The sequence below is a fragment of the Podarcis cretensis genome (genome assembly GCF_951804945.1).
Source record: "Podarcis cretensis genome assembly, chromosome: 2".
Classification (NCBI taxonomy): Eukaryota; Metazoa; Chordata; class Lepidosauria; order Squamata; family Lacertidae; genus Podarcis; species Podarcis cretensis.
The window spans coordinates 14,068,600-14,087,377 of NC_137171.1; the positions used below are offsets into that span (position 1 = coordinate 14,068,600).

General features: G+C 45.9%; 1 protein-coding gene across 1 annotated transcript; it reads right to left on the minus strand.

Moving 5' to 3' along the window:
- Positions 1-1,686: 1,686 nt before the first annotated feature.
- MIP (major intrinsic protein of lens fiber) lies at positions 1,687-15,751 on the minus strand. The gene is made up of 4 exons (XM_079966433.1): positions 15,321-15,751; positions 7,163-7,327; positions 5,325-5,405; positions 1,687-2,073 (listed from the first exon to the last, which is right to left on the minus strand). Exons 1-4 carry the CDS (start codon positions 15,678-15,680, stop codon positions 1,888-1,890), a joined length of 792 nt encoding a protein of 263 aa, XP_079822559.1. The 5' UTR covers positions 15,681-15,751; the 3' UTR covers positions 1,687-1,887.
- Positions 15,752-18,778: the final 3,027 nt, after the last annotated feature.

An 18,778-nucleotide genomic window follows, 5' to 3' on the forward strand; every position in this document is an offset into this window, starting at 1 on the left:
CTAAAGTCTCTATCAGATTGCCCCCATCCACACATTTGTTGATATTTTTAAGTATCCGAAAAGCTTATCAAGACAGGACTTTCCTTTTTAAAAGCCATGCTGATTCCCTTCAGTGAGGCTTGTTCTTCTCTGTATTTCATATATATATATATATATATATATATATATATATATAGGCTTTCAACTAATTCATCTGAGACCCAAGTTGTTTAAGATCAAGAGACCACCCATCCACCTCCCAAGCCATGTGCCTCTGCTACAGGATTGGCGGAAGTCTCACATTGTGCTCAGCTACGGAGAAGGTAGACTGCCTGCGCAAAGCATAGCACCACTAAAGATAATTCCACAAGTCCCCCCTCCCCAACTTGCAGAAACTTAATTAATTCTCAAGGCATAAACTGAATTTGCAACTTGAGGATTCTCAGGTGTGAGCTGTCTGAAACTGGTATCTTTTGAGTTTGTTATTTGCCCTCATCTTATTATGTGTTAATTTTTATTTTGATCAGAATATATGCTACATATTTTGGGCAATGCTTTCATTTTCTAAATTAAAGGAAGCCTTCATGCCTTTTATACATATGTAAATGCTTTCACTCTCTAAGCAGAAATCTCAGGGGATACCATGACCAAGATAAGATGGCATACAGTCTCCTTGTAAGTAGATGAGGAAAGGGACGTGAAATGATGTCAAAAGCGACTGCGCATGGAGAACAGAAAATGCAGGATTTTCAAAATTGCTTTCAAAGCAGGGTCTTGCAATTCCAGCCATGTCCTTCGTCTTTGATGAACATGCCTGAGTGCTTATAGCGCACGGCTTATATAGATAAAGAGTACACAGAACCAAGCATACACAGTGGAGAACCTTCCTTCTCCTGTTGCTTGAAGATCAACAAAGCCAGGAAGATCAGTGTAAAATACCCAGAACTGGAAGCAGGCAACATACAACCTGCAGGATGCCTTTTGTCCACACTTCCTCCCAAAATGTCTGGAAGCAGCAACGGAGGGAGATGTCAGAGAGGGGAAGCTGTACAACAGCTGAGAGTATGAACTGGGACATCTCTGGTTCAAATGTCATCTCAGCCATGATCCCACAGGGTGGTCAAAACACTGCTTCTTGGCCTCCACTCTCTCCCTTTCACCTGCTACTTCCCTTCCCTAATCCCTTGCTGGCATAAACCCACAGAGATGAGATAGGGACCAGATCAGAGCAGGGAAGGAAGTGAAAGAAGGCTGTGACAACGCACAAAGGAGCCTGAATTGGCCTCTCAATCCTACGCTAGATGAACTGTCTCCAAGGAAGTTAGCAGCAGAACACAGTGGGGGCCTTAAATGGAGAGATGTGAAGGGAATAGATGCTGTTCAATGCCTTCCTATATATATATATATATATATATATATATATATATATATATACATACACACACACACACACACACACACACTCATTCATGCATACACCCAGCACTAAGTGGCAAGGACTCCACATGTCCAGTTACACACACACACACATAGAAGCAACTCTGGAGTTTTGCAGGAATTCAAACAGGGAGATCAGGAGGAATTGTTCTCCTACACCTTTCCCCCAAAGCCGTTTTTTCAAGATTTCTCACCGCAAAAGAAAGTGTTTAAAAATCAGGCAATGACACCATCTCCCCCCCCCCCCCGCTCTCCCCATTCCATCGTCCTGTTTGTTTGAAAAGAGAGAGAAAGAGAGAGAGAGAGACTGGATAACAAGCTGTCCCTTCGGATCTGTGTCTCCTAAGGCACCGCTTCCTACTGGCCAGGAGCAATAACAGTCTGTATACTGGGCCAGTGGTTCCTGCCCCCTCTCTCCCCAGAGGAGGGGTGTGTGTGTGTGCTGTGGTTTTGTCACCCTAAGGTCACTGCTTATAGCGCTTGCGTCTTCAGCTCCACAGGTTCCCCAGGAGGCTCTGGCGGGGCGCTGGTTTCAGCTGGCCGGTCGCCTTTGAGGACAGACATACGCTCTTTGACCCCGCGCATCCGGGGGAAGAGGATGAAGTCGTAGAGGAAGCCGCCCATCACACCGCCAACAATTGGTCCAACCCAATACACCTAGAAAGTAGAGGAGGAAGCACAGAGAAAGGAGGAGCGATGAGACACAGGAGAGGCATATAACTCTCCTTGAGCTTCAGTTACTGTTATGTACTGAAGTTCCCACCCTGGGCCAGCAGGGGGGATACTGTAGATAGTTCAGGTCCACATATGCAAATAAGGGATCGAAAGTGACGTTCAGTGATTGGATAGTTACAGAAAGTTGTTACAGTAACGTTGTACTGGAGCTCTATATAAGCAGGCTGGCTGAACCCTTCAGTTCAGTTCTGGTCTGACGTGTGAATAAACAAGAGCTGTTTGGAGAATCGCTGTGTCGTCTGATATGTTCACCCACAACTTAACACTGGCGGCGAGGATGGGATCGATGGACATCAGAGCACAGCCAGATGTGGCCACTCTCTGAGCTGAGCAGAATCACTGAGCTGAAACACGGAGCGAAATCACGGAGCAGAACCAATTCAGAGCTGACCGTTCTGGCTAGAGCACAGTGTTCCATCCATCGCCTCCATGTTGGCATCGGAACCATGGCTTCACTTGTGCCTCTACCGCCGTTTGCCCCAGCCTCTGAATCATGGGACTCCTACCTCGCTCGGTTCGACTGCTACCTCCAAGCCAATGAGCTGACGGAAGTATCACAGGAGCGGAAACGGGGCCTATTCCTCAGCCTCTGTGGGCCTGAGGTGTTTGAGACGGCCCGAGCATTGGTTGCACCTGTAGCAGTCCAGGCAGCACTGTGGGACACGATTAAAGAGAAGCTCCGCAACCACTACGTGCCAAAGCTGTCCAAGATTGCTGCCCGCCATGCATTCTACCACCGGAACCAGGCAGAGGGGGAGTCAATTAACAACTACACTGCTGCCCTCCGACAGGCTGCAATGCACAGCGAGTTCCGAGACTTAGACGATGCCCTGATGGATCGAATTGTCTGCAGGATCCGGGACATCTGTCTGCAACGGTGTCTCCTCGCCAAGCCAGACCTCATGCTGCAGAAAGCCACTGAGGAGGCCGTAGCCTCAGAAGCTGCTGAACTATCTATAGTATCCCCCTGCTGGCCCAGGGTGAGAACTTCAGTACATAACAGTTACGAAGCTGGCAGAGCAAGGTGGTGGAGTTTGGAAGCAACACCACTTCAAATTTCAGAAGGATTGTGTGGGGGGAGCAAAACAAAACAGTTTCACCTGCTGTGCTAGTTTATTACACAAAGGGAACTTTTACATTGGCATGTATTCAAAAAGAATGACCTCACAGTCTCTAAAGTAGAGAATATTAGCAACCCATATTATTTCCACAGCAGAGGTGACCATGAGGCAAATGAACAGGGTGCATGTTGTTATAAGAATTTGAAGGTCTTATATATATAAAACAGATTGGTATGTACTGAGTTGAATAGGATCCAAAATGCAGCAGTCTGATTGGCCCTAGAACAATAGGATTCAGAAAGCAGCAGTCTGATTGGTCCTAGAACAATAGGATCCAGAATGCAGCAGTCTGATTGGTCCACAGGAGCCACCCAATCCAGCTCCAGGTGGAAGTGAAACCGCAACCTGATTGGCCTACAGGTGAATCCTGGAATTAGCCAATCACGTGGGGCCCATTGTGTAAATAATGTATATAAAGCAGACATTCTGGGGGAACTTCCATTCCTCCTCACCCCTATGAGCTGAATAAAGAGCATGAAATCCACTCTCGACTCTGAGTTTATTTCGTAGATGTTCCTAAATGTACCAAGCAAACACATACAAATGTGTAAACCACATGTCTGAAGCCCACAGAAAAGTCCTGAAACCATTTTCTCTCTCCCAAAATGACCTCAAATATTTCTCTGCAAGGTCGAAGGAAATGGGAAATCTCCCCAATGTCTCTTTCACAAATCCTGTCTTAAGGGCATATTCAAGATATGAATAGGGTGTGAGCCTGTGACCTGTGACCTGTGTTCAGGAATTGAGTAGTTATCATAACAAAAGAATGGCTAAAACCCAGATAATGCAATCAGGTAACCTGGCAGACAGGAAGAAACAACACACCCAGATTTCCACCCCTTCTCTGATGTATTAAGGGGGTGGTCTTGGGCCACACCCCTTCTGTGATGTATGTATGATGTTTCTGGGGGTGGCCTTGGACTGCAGGGCGGGCAATTTAAAATGTCTATATAAGGGCTTGCACGCATGGCTCGGGGTCCCTCCTGTGGGGGGGGGGGGGAGCACCCTGTTTCAACAGCTTTAATTAAATATCAGGCTTACTAGCTGCTTTGCTTCTCAATATTCTTTGGTTGGTCTCTGTTATTTTCTCCTACCGATAGAGAACCTAGAAAAGGACTCTATATGGCCTCTTGGGTACCCCATAAGGGAAAAGGAGCAGGTTTTTCCCCTCATAACAATGTATATATCATGTCAGCTCTCTTAAGAATTATTGCCTGTCTTTGTCCTAAGGGAGTGTCTGCACCAATACTGTTGGCAAATTCCTTTCTCCTCTATTTGCACCTCCTGGTCCTGGGATTATTGCTCTTGGATCTAGTATACATGTGCAAAGAGACGTAAAAGAATTATTTCAAGTTCTCTAGAAACCTTGAAGGAACAAACATGATGGATACCACCCAATATTAGTTTAGGGCTGCACCAGCTATTCCAGGATGTCCTAATTAGTGCATATAACCAGGAAAAATAGCTCGTACAAAGTTGGCACAGACTAAGGGCAGACACTTCAGGGCTTTGTTTTATTTTATTTTTAAGTGTTGGCAACTGTGTTTAGAATTGTTCACGGGGCACCATAACCTGCTCCCCTATGAGGTGACCTGAAGGTATGGACATGGGAATCTTCTGCTCGGGTTATCTTCATTTTATCTGGGGTGACACAGAGTTCTAGGGTGCTTCCACGTCACCATTGACCCAAATACTCCTTTGAACCAGACACAATAATTGAACCCGTCTCCAATCTGAGCTTTGCATCTGCAGAGATCTACTAGGTGTCCTGCTCAGCACTGCTTTCGTGAAGGATGGATTTTCAGGGAGAGGTATAATAATAATAATAATAATAATAATAATAATAATAATAATAATAATAATTTTATTTATTTATTCATACCCCGCCCATCTGGCTGGGTAGGAGGGGCATCCCTAGAATATGTGAAATAGAGCCTTGGAGGAATCTGGCCTGATCAGCTCAGAGTTTTCTCCACAACCCTTAGTTTGATATGTTGTTACACACCTGATTATGAATAAGCCTGCTTTCTTACCCCCAAACCCTCTCCTTACCCAGTGGTTGGTGAAATTGCGGGTGATGACAGCTGGGGCGAAGGATCGGGCAGGATTCATGCCAGCTCCTGTGAAGTACATCTGCAAAACAGTAAGGTTAGAATGGAGAAACTGTTTCCCCCCATGTCCCTGGACCCCAAGCAGGTCCAATTTCTTTTCTAAAGGCTGACACCACACCAAGCTGTCAATTTCAGTGTCTTGTTTTCTTAGTCTTTAAGTCAGTTCTTGCACATCAGTTTCTGGTTGGTTGGTTGGTTGGTTTTAGAGTCCACAATGAATTTTGTCCACATTTTAGTGCAAATTTTGCCCAACACATACATACAAGTTTCATGAATATAATGTTTGTATGTTTTCCCCCCACTAGTGTGTACATTTCAATGCAAACTTTACCCTAGGATATACATATTTGTATGCGGCGGGGTGCGCTCCCGCTGCTCGGTCCCAGCGCCTGCCAACCTAGCAGTTCGAAAGCACCTCCGGGTGCAAGTAGATAAATAGGGACCGCTTACCAGCGGGAAGGTAAACGGCGTTTCCGTGTGCGGCTCTGGCTCGCCAGAGCAGCGATGTCACGCTGGCCACGTGACCCGGAAGTGTCTCCGGACAGCGCTGGCCCCTGGCCTCTTAAGTGTGATGGGCGCACAACCCCAGAGTCTGTCAAGACTGGCCCGTACGGGCAGGGGTACCTTTACCTTTACCACCTATGCCTTACTAGGTCAGAGAACTTCATTGCAAAATTCTGAGAACTGCACATTTTGAAGGACGGCTACATTTCAGTTTGCGTATTATTTTAGAAAGTGAAAATTATGTGTGTTTGCCTTTAAATGTGAATCGAATTGAATTCATTCCCCATTCCAGCTAAAGGCTTGGTGGGATTTATATATGATCCCATAGCTTTCTGTCACATCCTCTGCTAAGATACAGTGATATGGACGGTCGACAAACACCATAATATTTCCCTTTTTCCAGCAGCTGTGATTCACTCTGAATGTCACAGTATTGCTCTATTTGTACTCCCATATATGGCCACTCCCATATTGGGAAATCCTTTTGATCACATGCGAAAAGGCCCCCATAATCTCGACAGCAAGGGAGCCAACATGATCTGTTGCATTGCAAACTGATGGAAAAGTAGGTTTGTGCTAAAGCATGGGGAGGGCATAGCTGTCAACCGTCCCTTATTTGGCGGGAAACTTCATTATCCCAGCGCCATGTCCCGCTGCTTTCCCGGATTGATGATTTCCCTTAAATTTCCCGGGTTTCATGCTCGCCCGGCTCAGGAGGGAAGCAGCGGCTCAGGATCCTCCGCCTCGAGAGAGCGAGCGCACGAGCTGCTGCATCTCCGTCTCTCCCTTTTCCCCCTCAGGGGCACGTTGTGAAAGACGGGTGGCGGCGGGCAGGCAGGCAGCCCCTCTCTTGCGAGGCTTCCGCTGCTCTGCCAGGGGAAGCCGGAGGTGGCGGCGGCCTGAGGGAGGAGGGAAAGGAGGGAAAGGGGAGGGACACAGAAGGGCGGTGCTTCAGCGGCCACCGCGGCACCGCAACCACCTCATGCCAGGCTTGCGGGCGGCGTGGGCGAGAGTCTCTCTCCCTCCCTCTCGGGTGGGGAAGGGCCGATGGAACTCATAAGCTAAGCAAAATCCCTTATTTGGGCTGCTGATCCCTTATTTTCGAGGCTGCTAGTCCCTTATTTTCAAATCTGTAAATTGACAGCTATGGAGGAGGGCAGCACAGCGCCGAGATAGAAGTACGCATGGCTAATATGAAGGTAATCTGGCCCTGTTTTGCTGTGCAAATAGGCTACATCTGGTACCATATCTGTGCATCTTGCACAGAGTCATTACCCCAAAGAGGTGTCCAAGAGTGAGGGAGAATCCCACAGCCAACGCTACAGATCCCATGCGCCCGTTACGTCTCTCGTCATATGTGGCGAAAATGCAGAGGATGAACTGTAAGGTCAGGAAGATCTCCACGACTGTAGCTTGGCTTACGTTTACACTGGGGTGTATCTGAAATCAGGGAGACACAAAGGAGGACAGAACCATGAGGAAATGACAGAAGCCCACACCTCATTCCTTCCCCCTACTACTGTTCTGATCATGCAATAAGCTTCATAGCATAATTATTGACATGGCGTCCATGTCAATAATTGACATGGCAATTTACAATACTGAAGGCAACTCTCACAGCATCTTTTCCATGCCTAGCAAATATTTATGGAGCTAATCAAAAGTTAAGGGATGTGGGTGGCGCTGTGGGTTATACCACAGAGCCTGGGGCTTGCCGATCAGAAGGTCGGCAGTTCAAATCCCCATGACAGGGTGAGCTCCCGTTGCTCGGTCCCTGCTCCTGCCAACCTAGCAGCTCGAAAGCACGTCAAAGTGCAAGTAGATAAATATATACTGCTCCACAGGGAAGGTAAACGGTGTTTCCGTGCGCTGCTCTGGTTCGCCAGAAATGGCTTAGTCCTGCTGGCCACATGACCCGGAAGCTGTACGCCGGCTCCCTCGGCCAATAAAGCGAGATGAGTGTCACAACCCTAGAGTCGTCCGAGACTGGACCTAATGGTCAGGGGTCCCTTTACTAATTAAAAGTTGGATGTAGAGATTTGGGCAAAGCATTTACCAGGTGGCAATGCGGAGGTCTGTCTGTCAGACTTGGTGCCAGTGGTGTTAGGAGTTGACCGAGGCAACAGAAGTGAAGGGAGGCAAGGGAGAAAAAGTAAGTTAAAAAAAAGCACCAGGAAGCCTTTGTAGGGACCAGGGAATATTACTGACTTGATCTGGTCGACTGATGTAAAGACATGCCATAGAATCATAGAATCATAGAGTTGGAAGAGACCACAAGGGCCATTGAGTCCAACCCCCCGCCAAGCAGGAAACACCATCAGAGCACTCCTGACATATGGTTGTTAAGCCTCTGCTTAAAGACCTCCAAAGAAGGAGACTCCACCACACTCCTTGGCAGCAAATTCCACTGTCGAACAGCTCTTACTGTCAGGAAGTTCTTCCTAATGTTTAGGTGGAATCTTTTTTCTTGTAGTTTGGAACCATTGCTCCGTGTCCGCTTCTCCAGAGCAGCAGAAAACAACCTTTCTCCCTCCTCTATGTGACATCCTTTTATATATTTGAACATGGCTATCATATCACCCCTTAACCTCCTCTTCTCCAGGCTAAACATGCCCAGCTCCCTTAGCCGTTCCTCATAAGGCATCATTTCCAGGCCTTTGACCATTTTGGTTGCCCTCCTCTGGACACGTTCCAGTTTGTCAGTGTCCTTCTTGAACTGTGGTGCCCAGAACTGGACACAGTACTCCAGGTGAGGTCTGACCAGAGCAGAATACAGTGGCACTATTACTTCCCTTGATCTACTTCCCAGTGGCACTATTACTTGCCAGTTCCGTCCAGAGCTGAGTGGTGACAGAATCCTACCCATCAAGTCTCAGGTATATACCATAAGCCCAGGAAAGGTGCAAGTCATGACACTGTCTCTCAGCTTCAGACTCCAATTAGTGTGAGAGGGAGAGTCCACATAGTTTAAGACACTATTTCACTCGCTTAAAATGCATTAATGATGATATGCTTTTACTCTTCAAGGGCTATATGAATAATTCTAGGTTAGTTTTAACACCCTAGGCAAATACAGAATAATTCAGCTGGTGGGTACCCCCCAAAAAGCCTTCTAATTTGACCACCAGCCCTCCATACCCTCACAAAAGTAGGACAATATTGCTGCATGCCACCCCAATTGCTGAGCGATGCAAGATTCCAGGGGTTCCAGGCATGTTTACCCAGGGTTCGTATTTCCTTTGGGAAATGAGGCACAGAGGAAACTGTGGTGCCTTTATGATATATGGTTTATTTACACATATATATAACCTGAGCCTATGATGGAGGGGTTCATAGCATTGGCACCCCAAGAGGCTCTTGCTTCTCCCATAGCTGCAGCCGTGGCTTCAGGACAGAAATTAGCCACAGCTTAAGGCTTTCTGGGAAATGATTTATAATGAACTGAAAAAGGTATTTCAATATACCTTCCTTAAGAAACCAGAGGCCTTTCTTCTGGGCATTGTTGGCCAATTGGTGTCAAAGAAAGATAGAACTTTTTTTATGTATGCAACAACAGCAGCAAGAATACTCATCGCGAAGTATTGGAAGACACAAGATTTACCCACTCTGGAAGAATGGCAGATGAAGGTGATAGACTACATGGGACTAGCAGAAATGACTGGCAGAATCCGAGACCAGGGAAAAGAGTCGGCGGAAGAAGACTGGAAGAAATTTAAAGACTATTTGCAGAGGCACTGCAAAATTAATGGACATTAGAGGGATGTTGGACAGAAATTAAGTGGTTACCAGCTGTAATGTAAAGGTTGAGCAATAAGTTATAAGAAGTTATAATAAGGATTTGCTGAGTTAAGAATTTGAACTGGAATACAAAAGGGGGAGGTGAGAGGAGGTCTGGGAAACAAGTTAATGGAAATAAGTAATGGAAACTATATTTGTTTTAACTGTTTTTTAATTTTGTATCTTTGTATTTTTGTTACTTCTTGTGTATTTTTGTTGTTTTTCTTCTTTTTTCTTTTTTTCTTCTTTGTATTAATTTGGAAACTCTAATAAATATTTATATATATATAAAAAGAAATTAGCCACAGCTTTCCAGCTTACCGCCTTTACCAGACTGCAACCTTTATCCTCCAGGTCACATCCCAGCCAACTATAAAGCCTCTAAACTTTGGCTTTTGTCTTCTAACTAACTCTGAGTTGAGGAAGGGCCCCTTCCTATTTGCTACCTGGCACTGAGCTTTCCTAATGGCCCATCGCCACAGGCAGTTTCCTCATCGGGAAACTAGCCTGGCTTAATATTTTAACAATTGCTGAATCCAGAGGTTCAGTGTCTGGCACCCAGAAACTAATAACACGAGGGAGCCTGAAACTCACAGAACAGGGAGTCTGGCACCCACAGGGGAGTCTGGCACCCACAAACTTCTAACAACCCCCCCCCCATGTTATGCCTACTGGCGTGGTTGCTCGAGAGCAAACAGGCAAGATCCCCACTGGTCTTTTCAAAGGGTTTATTATTGCTGCAAAAACATTTACAGTGCAGAACGTCTCAATTCCATGTCTTGCTCAGTCACTAGCAGAACCTGAGAGTGGGCGGTCCTTGAACTTTCCCCAGCAGAGTAGTCTCTTGACCCCCAGCCAACGCCTCCCCTCTCTGTGCGTAAACCTACTGCGCAGAGAGGGCGTGGCTAAAGGGCGACCTGCCTCCCCCCCGCTTTGCTCATGCACGGTGTCTTGGCTCTCTCTTGCATCCTCCGAGCCCTGCATCCCTTCCCCACTAGAAGTGGGGCTTCCCTCCTCCGTGGAGGAAGTGCTGTTTCTCACGATCTTTGGAGGCTCCCTGTAACCCAGCTGCCCTTTCACCTCTCGCCTCTGAGCCGATGGCAGTTCCCTGACACCCCACTATAAAACAGCCTATGCAAACTGAGACCACTGTGTGGAAAAAGTAGGGAGCAGATAAGAATGCCCTTGGACAAAGAGTGATATTATATTACAGCGGTGCCTCGGGTTACATACGCTTCAGGTTACAGACTCCGCTAACCCAGAAATAGTGCTTCAGGTTAAGAACTTTGCTTCAGGATGAGAACAGAAATCGTGCTCCGGTGGCGCAGCAGCAGCAGGAGGCCCCATTAGCTAAAGTGGTGCTTCAGGTTAAGAACAGTTTCAGGTTAAGAACGGACCTCCGGAACGAATTAAGTACTTTACCCGAGGTACCACTGTATATATTCCATCTTATTCCAAGAAGTTCAGACTAATCTCCACTCTGTGGGATAGACTAAGAAGAGAGAGAGTGGATATTTCATCAAGAGAGGAATGGCAGCTAAAAATATGCAAGTACTTGGAACTCGCAAAAATTACACAGTCAATAAGAAATAAATCAACAGACAAAGTTAAAAAAGAATGGGAATGTTTTAACAAGTATTTGATGAAACAAGGTTCCAATATTAAGACTTGGCTGTGCTTTGAATAACTCTGCAAATAGGGAAATATCTTTTATTCATTCCAAGATGAGGATAAATAATTAAACATGGGGTATAAAACAGGAAAACTTGAACCAAAACCGTAAAGAGGCAGAAGGAAGTCAATAACATAATAAATGGTAAAGGGGTTCAATCCAAACTGAAGGTTAGAATATACAATAAATATCAATATAGGTTTGAATTATATTCAACAGTACTTATCAGTAGATAGGTATTCTTATTGTTTAAGGTGTCATTTTGATATAGTTATTTTTTTCTTTATTTTCTTTTTAATTTTTCTTTTTTCTCCCCCCTTCTTTTTCTTCTTCTCTTCTTTTTATGTGTTTATCGGTTACGTATGTATGATTTTGCTAATAATAAAAAAACAAAGATAAAGACAAAGAAAGAAAAAAGAAGAGAGAGGGTGGCTGCAAGCAAGTGTTATCTCCTGAGCTTTGTGGCTCGAGTGATAATAGGTTCTGGTCCAACCACTGCACCACACTGCCTCCCTTGAAATTAATTTAGCAAGTGTGCCAAGCTATGTGCTGCAGCAGGAATTGGGAACTTTTCCTCCTGTGATCTGTCAGGAGATAACCAAAGCCATCTGTAGAAACACACCCCACACCCCATTTTTGTTTCTCTTTTTACTACCCCACCCCACTCCACCCCACCTTGCTGCCTGCTTGGAATTAGGCTAAGGGCGACATAAGCCTAAATACAGTGGTACCTCAGGTTAAGAACTTAATTCGTTCTGGAGGTCCGTTCTTAACCTGAAACTGTTCTTAACCTGAGGCACCACTTTAGCTAATGGGGCCTCCCGCTGCTGCCATGCGATTTCTGTTCTCATCCTGAAGCAAAGTTCTTAACCCAAGGTACTATTTCTGGGTTAGTGGAGTCTGTAACCTGAAGCGTATGTAACCCGAGGTACCACTGTACTTAATTTGTTCCGGAGGTCCGTTCTTAACCTGAAACTGTTCTTAACCTGAGGTACCACTTTAGCTAATGGGGCCTCCCGCTGCCACTGTGCCACCGCCATGTGATTTCTGTTCTCATCCTGAAGCAAAGTTCTTAACCCGAGGTACTATTTCTGGGTTAGTGGAGTCTGTAACCTGAAGCATCTGTAACCTGAAGCATCTGTAACCCGAGGTACCACAGTAGCTCTCTTCAATTTTCTCATCATCCTCCATCCTTGAATTATTTGCAGGGGGGGGGGTGGTAAGGGGGCACTTAATTAAACCCACAAGCCCAATTCCCTGCCCCGCTGCCCTAGCTAAGAAGGCTAGGACTGCTTTGAATTATCTGTCAAGCCTGGGTTGGACCTTGGTTTTATTTTTTTTATTTTTTTAAATATTTATTAAAGTTTTAAAGGTTACAAAAAGAAAAAGAAAACACACCAAGTTAAACACAAACTTGCAAAAAACAAAAATAAAAAGTAGAAGCAATTAAAAACAAAAACAAAAACAAAGACAAAACAAACGTTCCTATAACTTATCTTTCATTTGTTTGTTTCCTTGACCTCCTCACACCTCCCTTTTTTGTATTCTAGTTTGGTTAGCTATTTCAACAAATCCTTTCCATCCTTCCCAATTTTTATCCTATAAATTATCTTAATATAATGTAACTTTACCTTTCCTCCTTTCATCCATTAACAGTCTATTTTTACTTAGTCCTTTATATTATTTCTGCTAAAGCCACATAACTTCATTCCAGCCTCCTTCTAACATTCCTTAATTTTACAATATTTCTGTAAATAAACTTTAAATTTCTTCCAATCTTCTTCCACCGACTCTTCTCCCTGGTCTCGGATTCTGCCAGTCATTTCCGCTAGTTCCATATAGTCATCACCTTCATCTACCATCTTGGTTTTATTTTTCCATCATGTCCACCAGGGGCATTGTGGGAAATTTAAATGGCAGCTAGAGTTAGGCACTTGGTGCCACTGACCATACAGGACCATGAAAAATAAAGTGTTTTGCCCCACCCATCGTCCCCTGAGGGGGGGTGTTAGTGGTGATCCCTGCCTAGCAGTTGCCCCAGGCTCTAGGCGCTAGCGCTGAATCTGCTATTTCTCCTTCAATACACCCAAAAAGTGTTTGGATAAACATTCTATTTCTTTTAAACAACCAGCAGCCACCCTGAATAAAAGGGGAATTTGAAATCATGACTGCATCTCCATTAGGAATTTATGTCTGACCTTCATGCAACAAAGCTTGGGGGAAGGTAGGTTCAACCTAGTGGAGAAAAAATGCTCTGCAAATGTTAATTTTTTGTTTGTATACACACTCTTACTTTATGGGGGGTTTTTTGTAGATCTTAAATCCCTAGACTCATCTCTTTATCTTTGTTGCTCTAGATGCTTTCGCTTTCTTAATCACTGACTGGACAAAAATTTAAGCTAGCCTATTTTAAGCGTAGGTACCAGGTCTTGACATCTTTGGCTGAGTTATCCCAAACTTCATCCCAGTCCTACCTGAATCAAATGTCTTCAGCTGAAGCTGTGAAGCACTGCATTAAAAAAACAACAACAACCGGAGCCAAAATCCTTTAGACTGGCCTAGAACAGATTCACGTAATTTCTGAAGGAAGTGTAAATTCTGACAATCCAAACATGTTTCTAGGGAAGCCTAAATCACACCAACAGGCAGAGCATCAAATCTGAACATCTGGCATCAAACCAACATCTCTGAGGTGGAAGCATCTAAATTTAAATAAGGAGAAGGACTCCTGATACAAAATTGATTTGGGAAATTTAAATTTCAGCTATGGTCATTTGCCAGCTTCGTTGGCAGTTCTGCTCTCAACTCCATAAAGGAAAAGTCATGTAGTCAGTTATTACGGTACCTAAAATATACCACATTCCTCCATTGGCTCCCGAGACAGACGGATGCCGAAAAAGCAACTAGTAATTCTGGGTTTCCTTTAAACCGTTGTTAGGAGAATGAACTGAGCTATCAGATCACATGTGGTTGAGGGAGTTTTGAGAGGAACAACCCACAGCCCATGAAACAATGGGAGGTGTTCATTACGGGCACAGGCTTAAATTTTATGAAAACCTGCCGCAGTGCAAATCCCATTTAACTCAGCGGGACATACTTCTGACTAAGTAAACGTATTTAGGATTGGGCTCTTTGTGAGTTACAAACGACAAAACATCCTCCCAAGAAGCTAAGTTATGCTTGATCTTGAAATAAAGATAGAATCATTATAAAACCAGCAGATTAGTTAGGTGTGGGCTTCAACAGATGACAGGCCTTTTCATGCCTAAGGGTTAAGTTGCCTTTTTTCTTAAATCAATATATAACGCAAACATAAAACCTTGATTGGCTGCAAGATTCCTCTTCTAGATTCTGTCTGGCAGTTAACAACGTTCACATGCATGGCGCTCATCCAGCTGGCAGAAGCCACAAAGGCGTTTGTTAGCTTGATGCGTGGAAAACCTACGTATAGCCCAAGCCGACACTTATGAAATCCCATTATGCTGTCTTCATGACACAATCATCCTCAAATATTCCTCTCTCGCATTCCTTTGTGATCCTCCTCACTTCCCTCACAGTACATACACATGTACACACACACACACACACACACACACACACACACGGCTATGCATCCAGATCATCTTCTGCCATCAGGTGCCACCCAGTTATGAAGCCAAAGTCATGTTGACAAGTTGTCAATCAAAGATAGCAGCTGAGACAAATGTTTCCTGCATCTCCCACAAATGCATGTAGAGTCCGGCTCCAGGACCCTATGCTAAGTGGGTTGTTTTCTTCCTAGATCTCGGGACTCAAGACTCCTTATGAGATGTTAAGAATCCCTCTCCTCCTTCTAGCACCCTTGGTCTTGTCCCTAATAACTCAGAATTAAAAAACCCCCACTATGCATTCAGTGGAGCTCTCGCATGCAGCAATACAACCTTCTGGATGTTTAGATTATAGGGGTGCCACCCTCCTCAAACACCCTCTGCACGATCCAGTTACCGTGTTGAGTGCCAGGTTACCCCGCAACGCTGCTGGCGTGACTCCGTAAAGCACAGCTGCGCCGGCCACTCCTCCCAGCAGCTGGGCAACCATGTAGAAGATGGCGCGGAACAGGGAGAGCTGTGAGCCCAGCAGGAAGGCCATGGTGACGGCTGGGTTGATGTGCGCTCCGCTCACGTGGCCTAGAGACTGCACCATGGTGGCTGCCACCAAGCCGAAAGCCAGGGCCACCAGCAGAACGTTCAGGGGGCCGACCACCCAGCGTAGCGAGGCCCCCAGGCCGAAAAAGACATAGAACATGGTGCCGAAGAACTCGGCAAAGACAGCCCTCCAGAAGGAGGAGGAACGCGCCTCCCACATGGTGAGGCAGGACGGCGGTGGAGGTGCAGTGCGCAGCGGCAGCAGGGCAGTCTCCAAGCTACTCTCTGCTGCTGCTGTTGAGCTCCACCTAAGCCCACTGCTTTCTACTGTGGCTGTGAGCTTTATAAGGCTCCCTAGCCCAGCCCAGGAGGTGGGAACTGAGTTCAACTGATTGGGGTCTCTTAACTCTTCCCTGCCTGGCCTGGGAAGCTGCAGTGGTGCTTATAAAAAAGGCTCAGGAGTACACAAGGAGACAGCCAGATCCTGCTCCGGCTTTCAGGGCTTTGATCCTCCTCATAGATCAACCCCTTTGTGCATTTACGTTTTCCTCTTTCCACCTTTCAGCTAACGAGCTTCACGGAAACACTCCTGGCTGGGGGTAGACGGGTCATAACTCCCCAGGATGCTACTGCAGCACAAGGGGCCAATTTGTGGGTGTATTTTTGGTTGCAGCCTGGTATAGAAAAAGCATCGGTCCTCCTCTCTGAACTGGGGCGTTCAAGGAGGGGCTTCCCCAAGTTGCAGGTTTTCCCAGGCGTAATGGAGCTCCTCTGTTTGCAAGGCCAAAACCCTTCCCTATGCAAAAGAATGGAGCAGACATGATGTCTTTAGTGCTGCAACAAGCTTTGTGCAGGAGGGAGCAGAGAGGGAAGAACGGCGATCTTTTTGCACAAATGCTATCATAGGAGACAAAGTAGGTTAAAGTTGCCCAAGCAACACGATCCCTGAAGAGTATGCCATCGGGGTGAGGTCATTTTGAGGTTGTGTAGCATCCACTCAACAACTGAAAGACAGGCTTGTGTTATACTGGTACAAGAAAGCCTACATCCTCTTCCTAAATGCATCGCAATTTTAACGGATTTTTTTTTCCAGATCTCTGCTGCGTACCTTCGGAAACTACTGTTGTCAAATCACATCTGTGTCTCTTCATGCACATCATGGATATACATGCTCCTGATCTGATGGTGTCAAATTTCCCCATAGGAAGACCCACACCCAGGCTGAGTTCTTTTCTTGCCACAACAAGAATCCTGCAACTTTCTGTCACAGAAGAACAGAAAGAGATAGCCTTCAGAAGGTAGGTATGACCTGTATCCACGCTGGGGCTGAAATATTTATTCTGTGATTTGTTCATCCCATATTAAAACTGGATTTTTAGCTGATCCTACCTCCGTACTGGCTAATGGCATTGTTACAACGCGTAATCCAATCAAATTTAAGCATTTTTAAATCCCAGTGATTGCAGTGGGTGAGGTAATCATAACCCTCCCATTTGAGTCAATATGGATATAACCAACGCTTAATTTGTCCGAAATGCACCTCCGATTTTGTTCATCTCCAAGCCGTGTGTTTGAGATTCTTCTCCAAGCCGCAATATACAGTGGTACCTCGGGTTACATACGCTTCAGGTTACAGACTTCTGCTAACCCAGTGCTTCAGGTTAAGAACTTTGCTTCAGGATAAGAACAGAAATCGGGCTCCGGCGGTGCGGCGGCAGCAGGAGGCCCCATTAGCTAAAGTGGTGCTTCAAGTTAAGAAGAGTTTCAGGTTACGTACGGACCTCTGGAACGAATTAAGTTCTTAACCCGAGGTACCGCTGTACCTGGATGCATTGTTTAGGCACCAGGAAACTGTTGCCGCTTTAAAGAAGAACATATGGTGATATACCAATTTTTAACTGATTTGAGGCAGCAGTCCTATGCTGAAAATGCGTCAACAGAGGAGTTACCGGATTCAGCAGAAGCCCTGCTGCCTCAGCAGAGTACAAAAAGTCCCGCCACCACACACACAAAATATATGAGAGGAATGCCCGAGACACAACAGTGAATTTTCACTGGTGGAACAGCTAAGACAGGGTGGAGTCATGAGCAGGAAAAGAGTGGCACGGGGAGGAGCACTTTGCTGAATCTAAGCCAGGGTTTCCCAAACTTGGGTCTCCAGCAGTTTTTGGACTACAATTCCCATCATCCATAACCACTTGTCCTGCTGGCTAGGGATGATGGGAGTTGTAGTCTAACATCAGCTGGGAAACCCTGATCTAAGACAACCTAAAGGTAAAAGTAAAGGGACCCCTGACCATTAGGTCCAGTCGTGACCGACTCTGGGGTTGCGGCACTCATCTGGCTTTATTGGCTGAGGGAGCCGGTGTTTGTCTGCAGCTTCCGGGTCATGTGGCTAGCATGACAAAGCCGCTTCTGGCGAACCAGAGCAGCGCATGGAAACACCGTTTACCTTCCCACTGGAGTGGTACCTATTTATCTACTTGCACTCTGACGTGCTTTCGAACTGCTAGGTTGGCAGGAGCAGGGACCGAGAAACGGGAGCTCACCCCGTCGTGGGGATTCGAACCGCCAACCTTCTGATCGGCAAGTCCTAGGCTCTGTGGTTTAACCCACAGCGCCACCCGCGTCCAAGGCAACCTAGTGCCCTCCAGATGGACTGTGGAGCTGTAGTCCAAAACTATATGGACAATACCAGGTTAGCTTTATCCTATACCCCTTCGAGCCATGGCTACATCACTGTCAGTGAGAGCACTTGACACCAGCCCAAGACCTAGATTTCCTCTTGACTTTGGGGGTGAGGAAATCACAGTGGCCACCCCTGTGTTAATGGGCATGCAGCCCACATGACCATGTCAGAGCATAGGATACAGTGCAGCTTAGCACCTAATCACACACCTCACCACTTCCAGTATAGAAACCACACACAGGGAGGCCACAAATTGTATGCAGGATGCCTGGCATGAAGTTATATGCCTCTGGCCTAGGACTTGCCGATCAGAAGGTTGACGGTTCGAATCCCCACGACGGGGTGAGCTCCCGTTACTCGGTCCCTGCTTCTGCCAACCTAGCAGTCATGCACATTTGGGAACTTGAGGGCGCTTGGAGCAAAAAGGAAGTACTTTGCATAACACAGCCTGGCCTCACAACACTAATAATAATAATAATAATAATAATAATATTTTATTTATTTATACCCTGCCCATCTGGCTGAGTTTCCCCAGCCACTCTGGGCGGCTCCCAATCAAATGTTAAAAACAGTACAGCATTAAATATTAAAAACTTCCCTAAACAGGGCTGCCTTCAGATGTCTTTTAA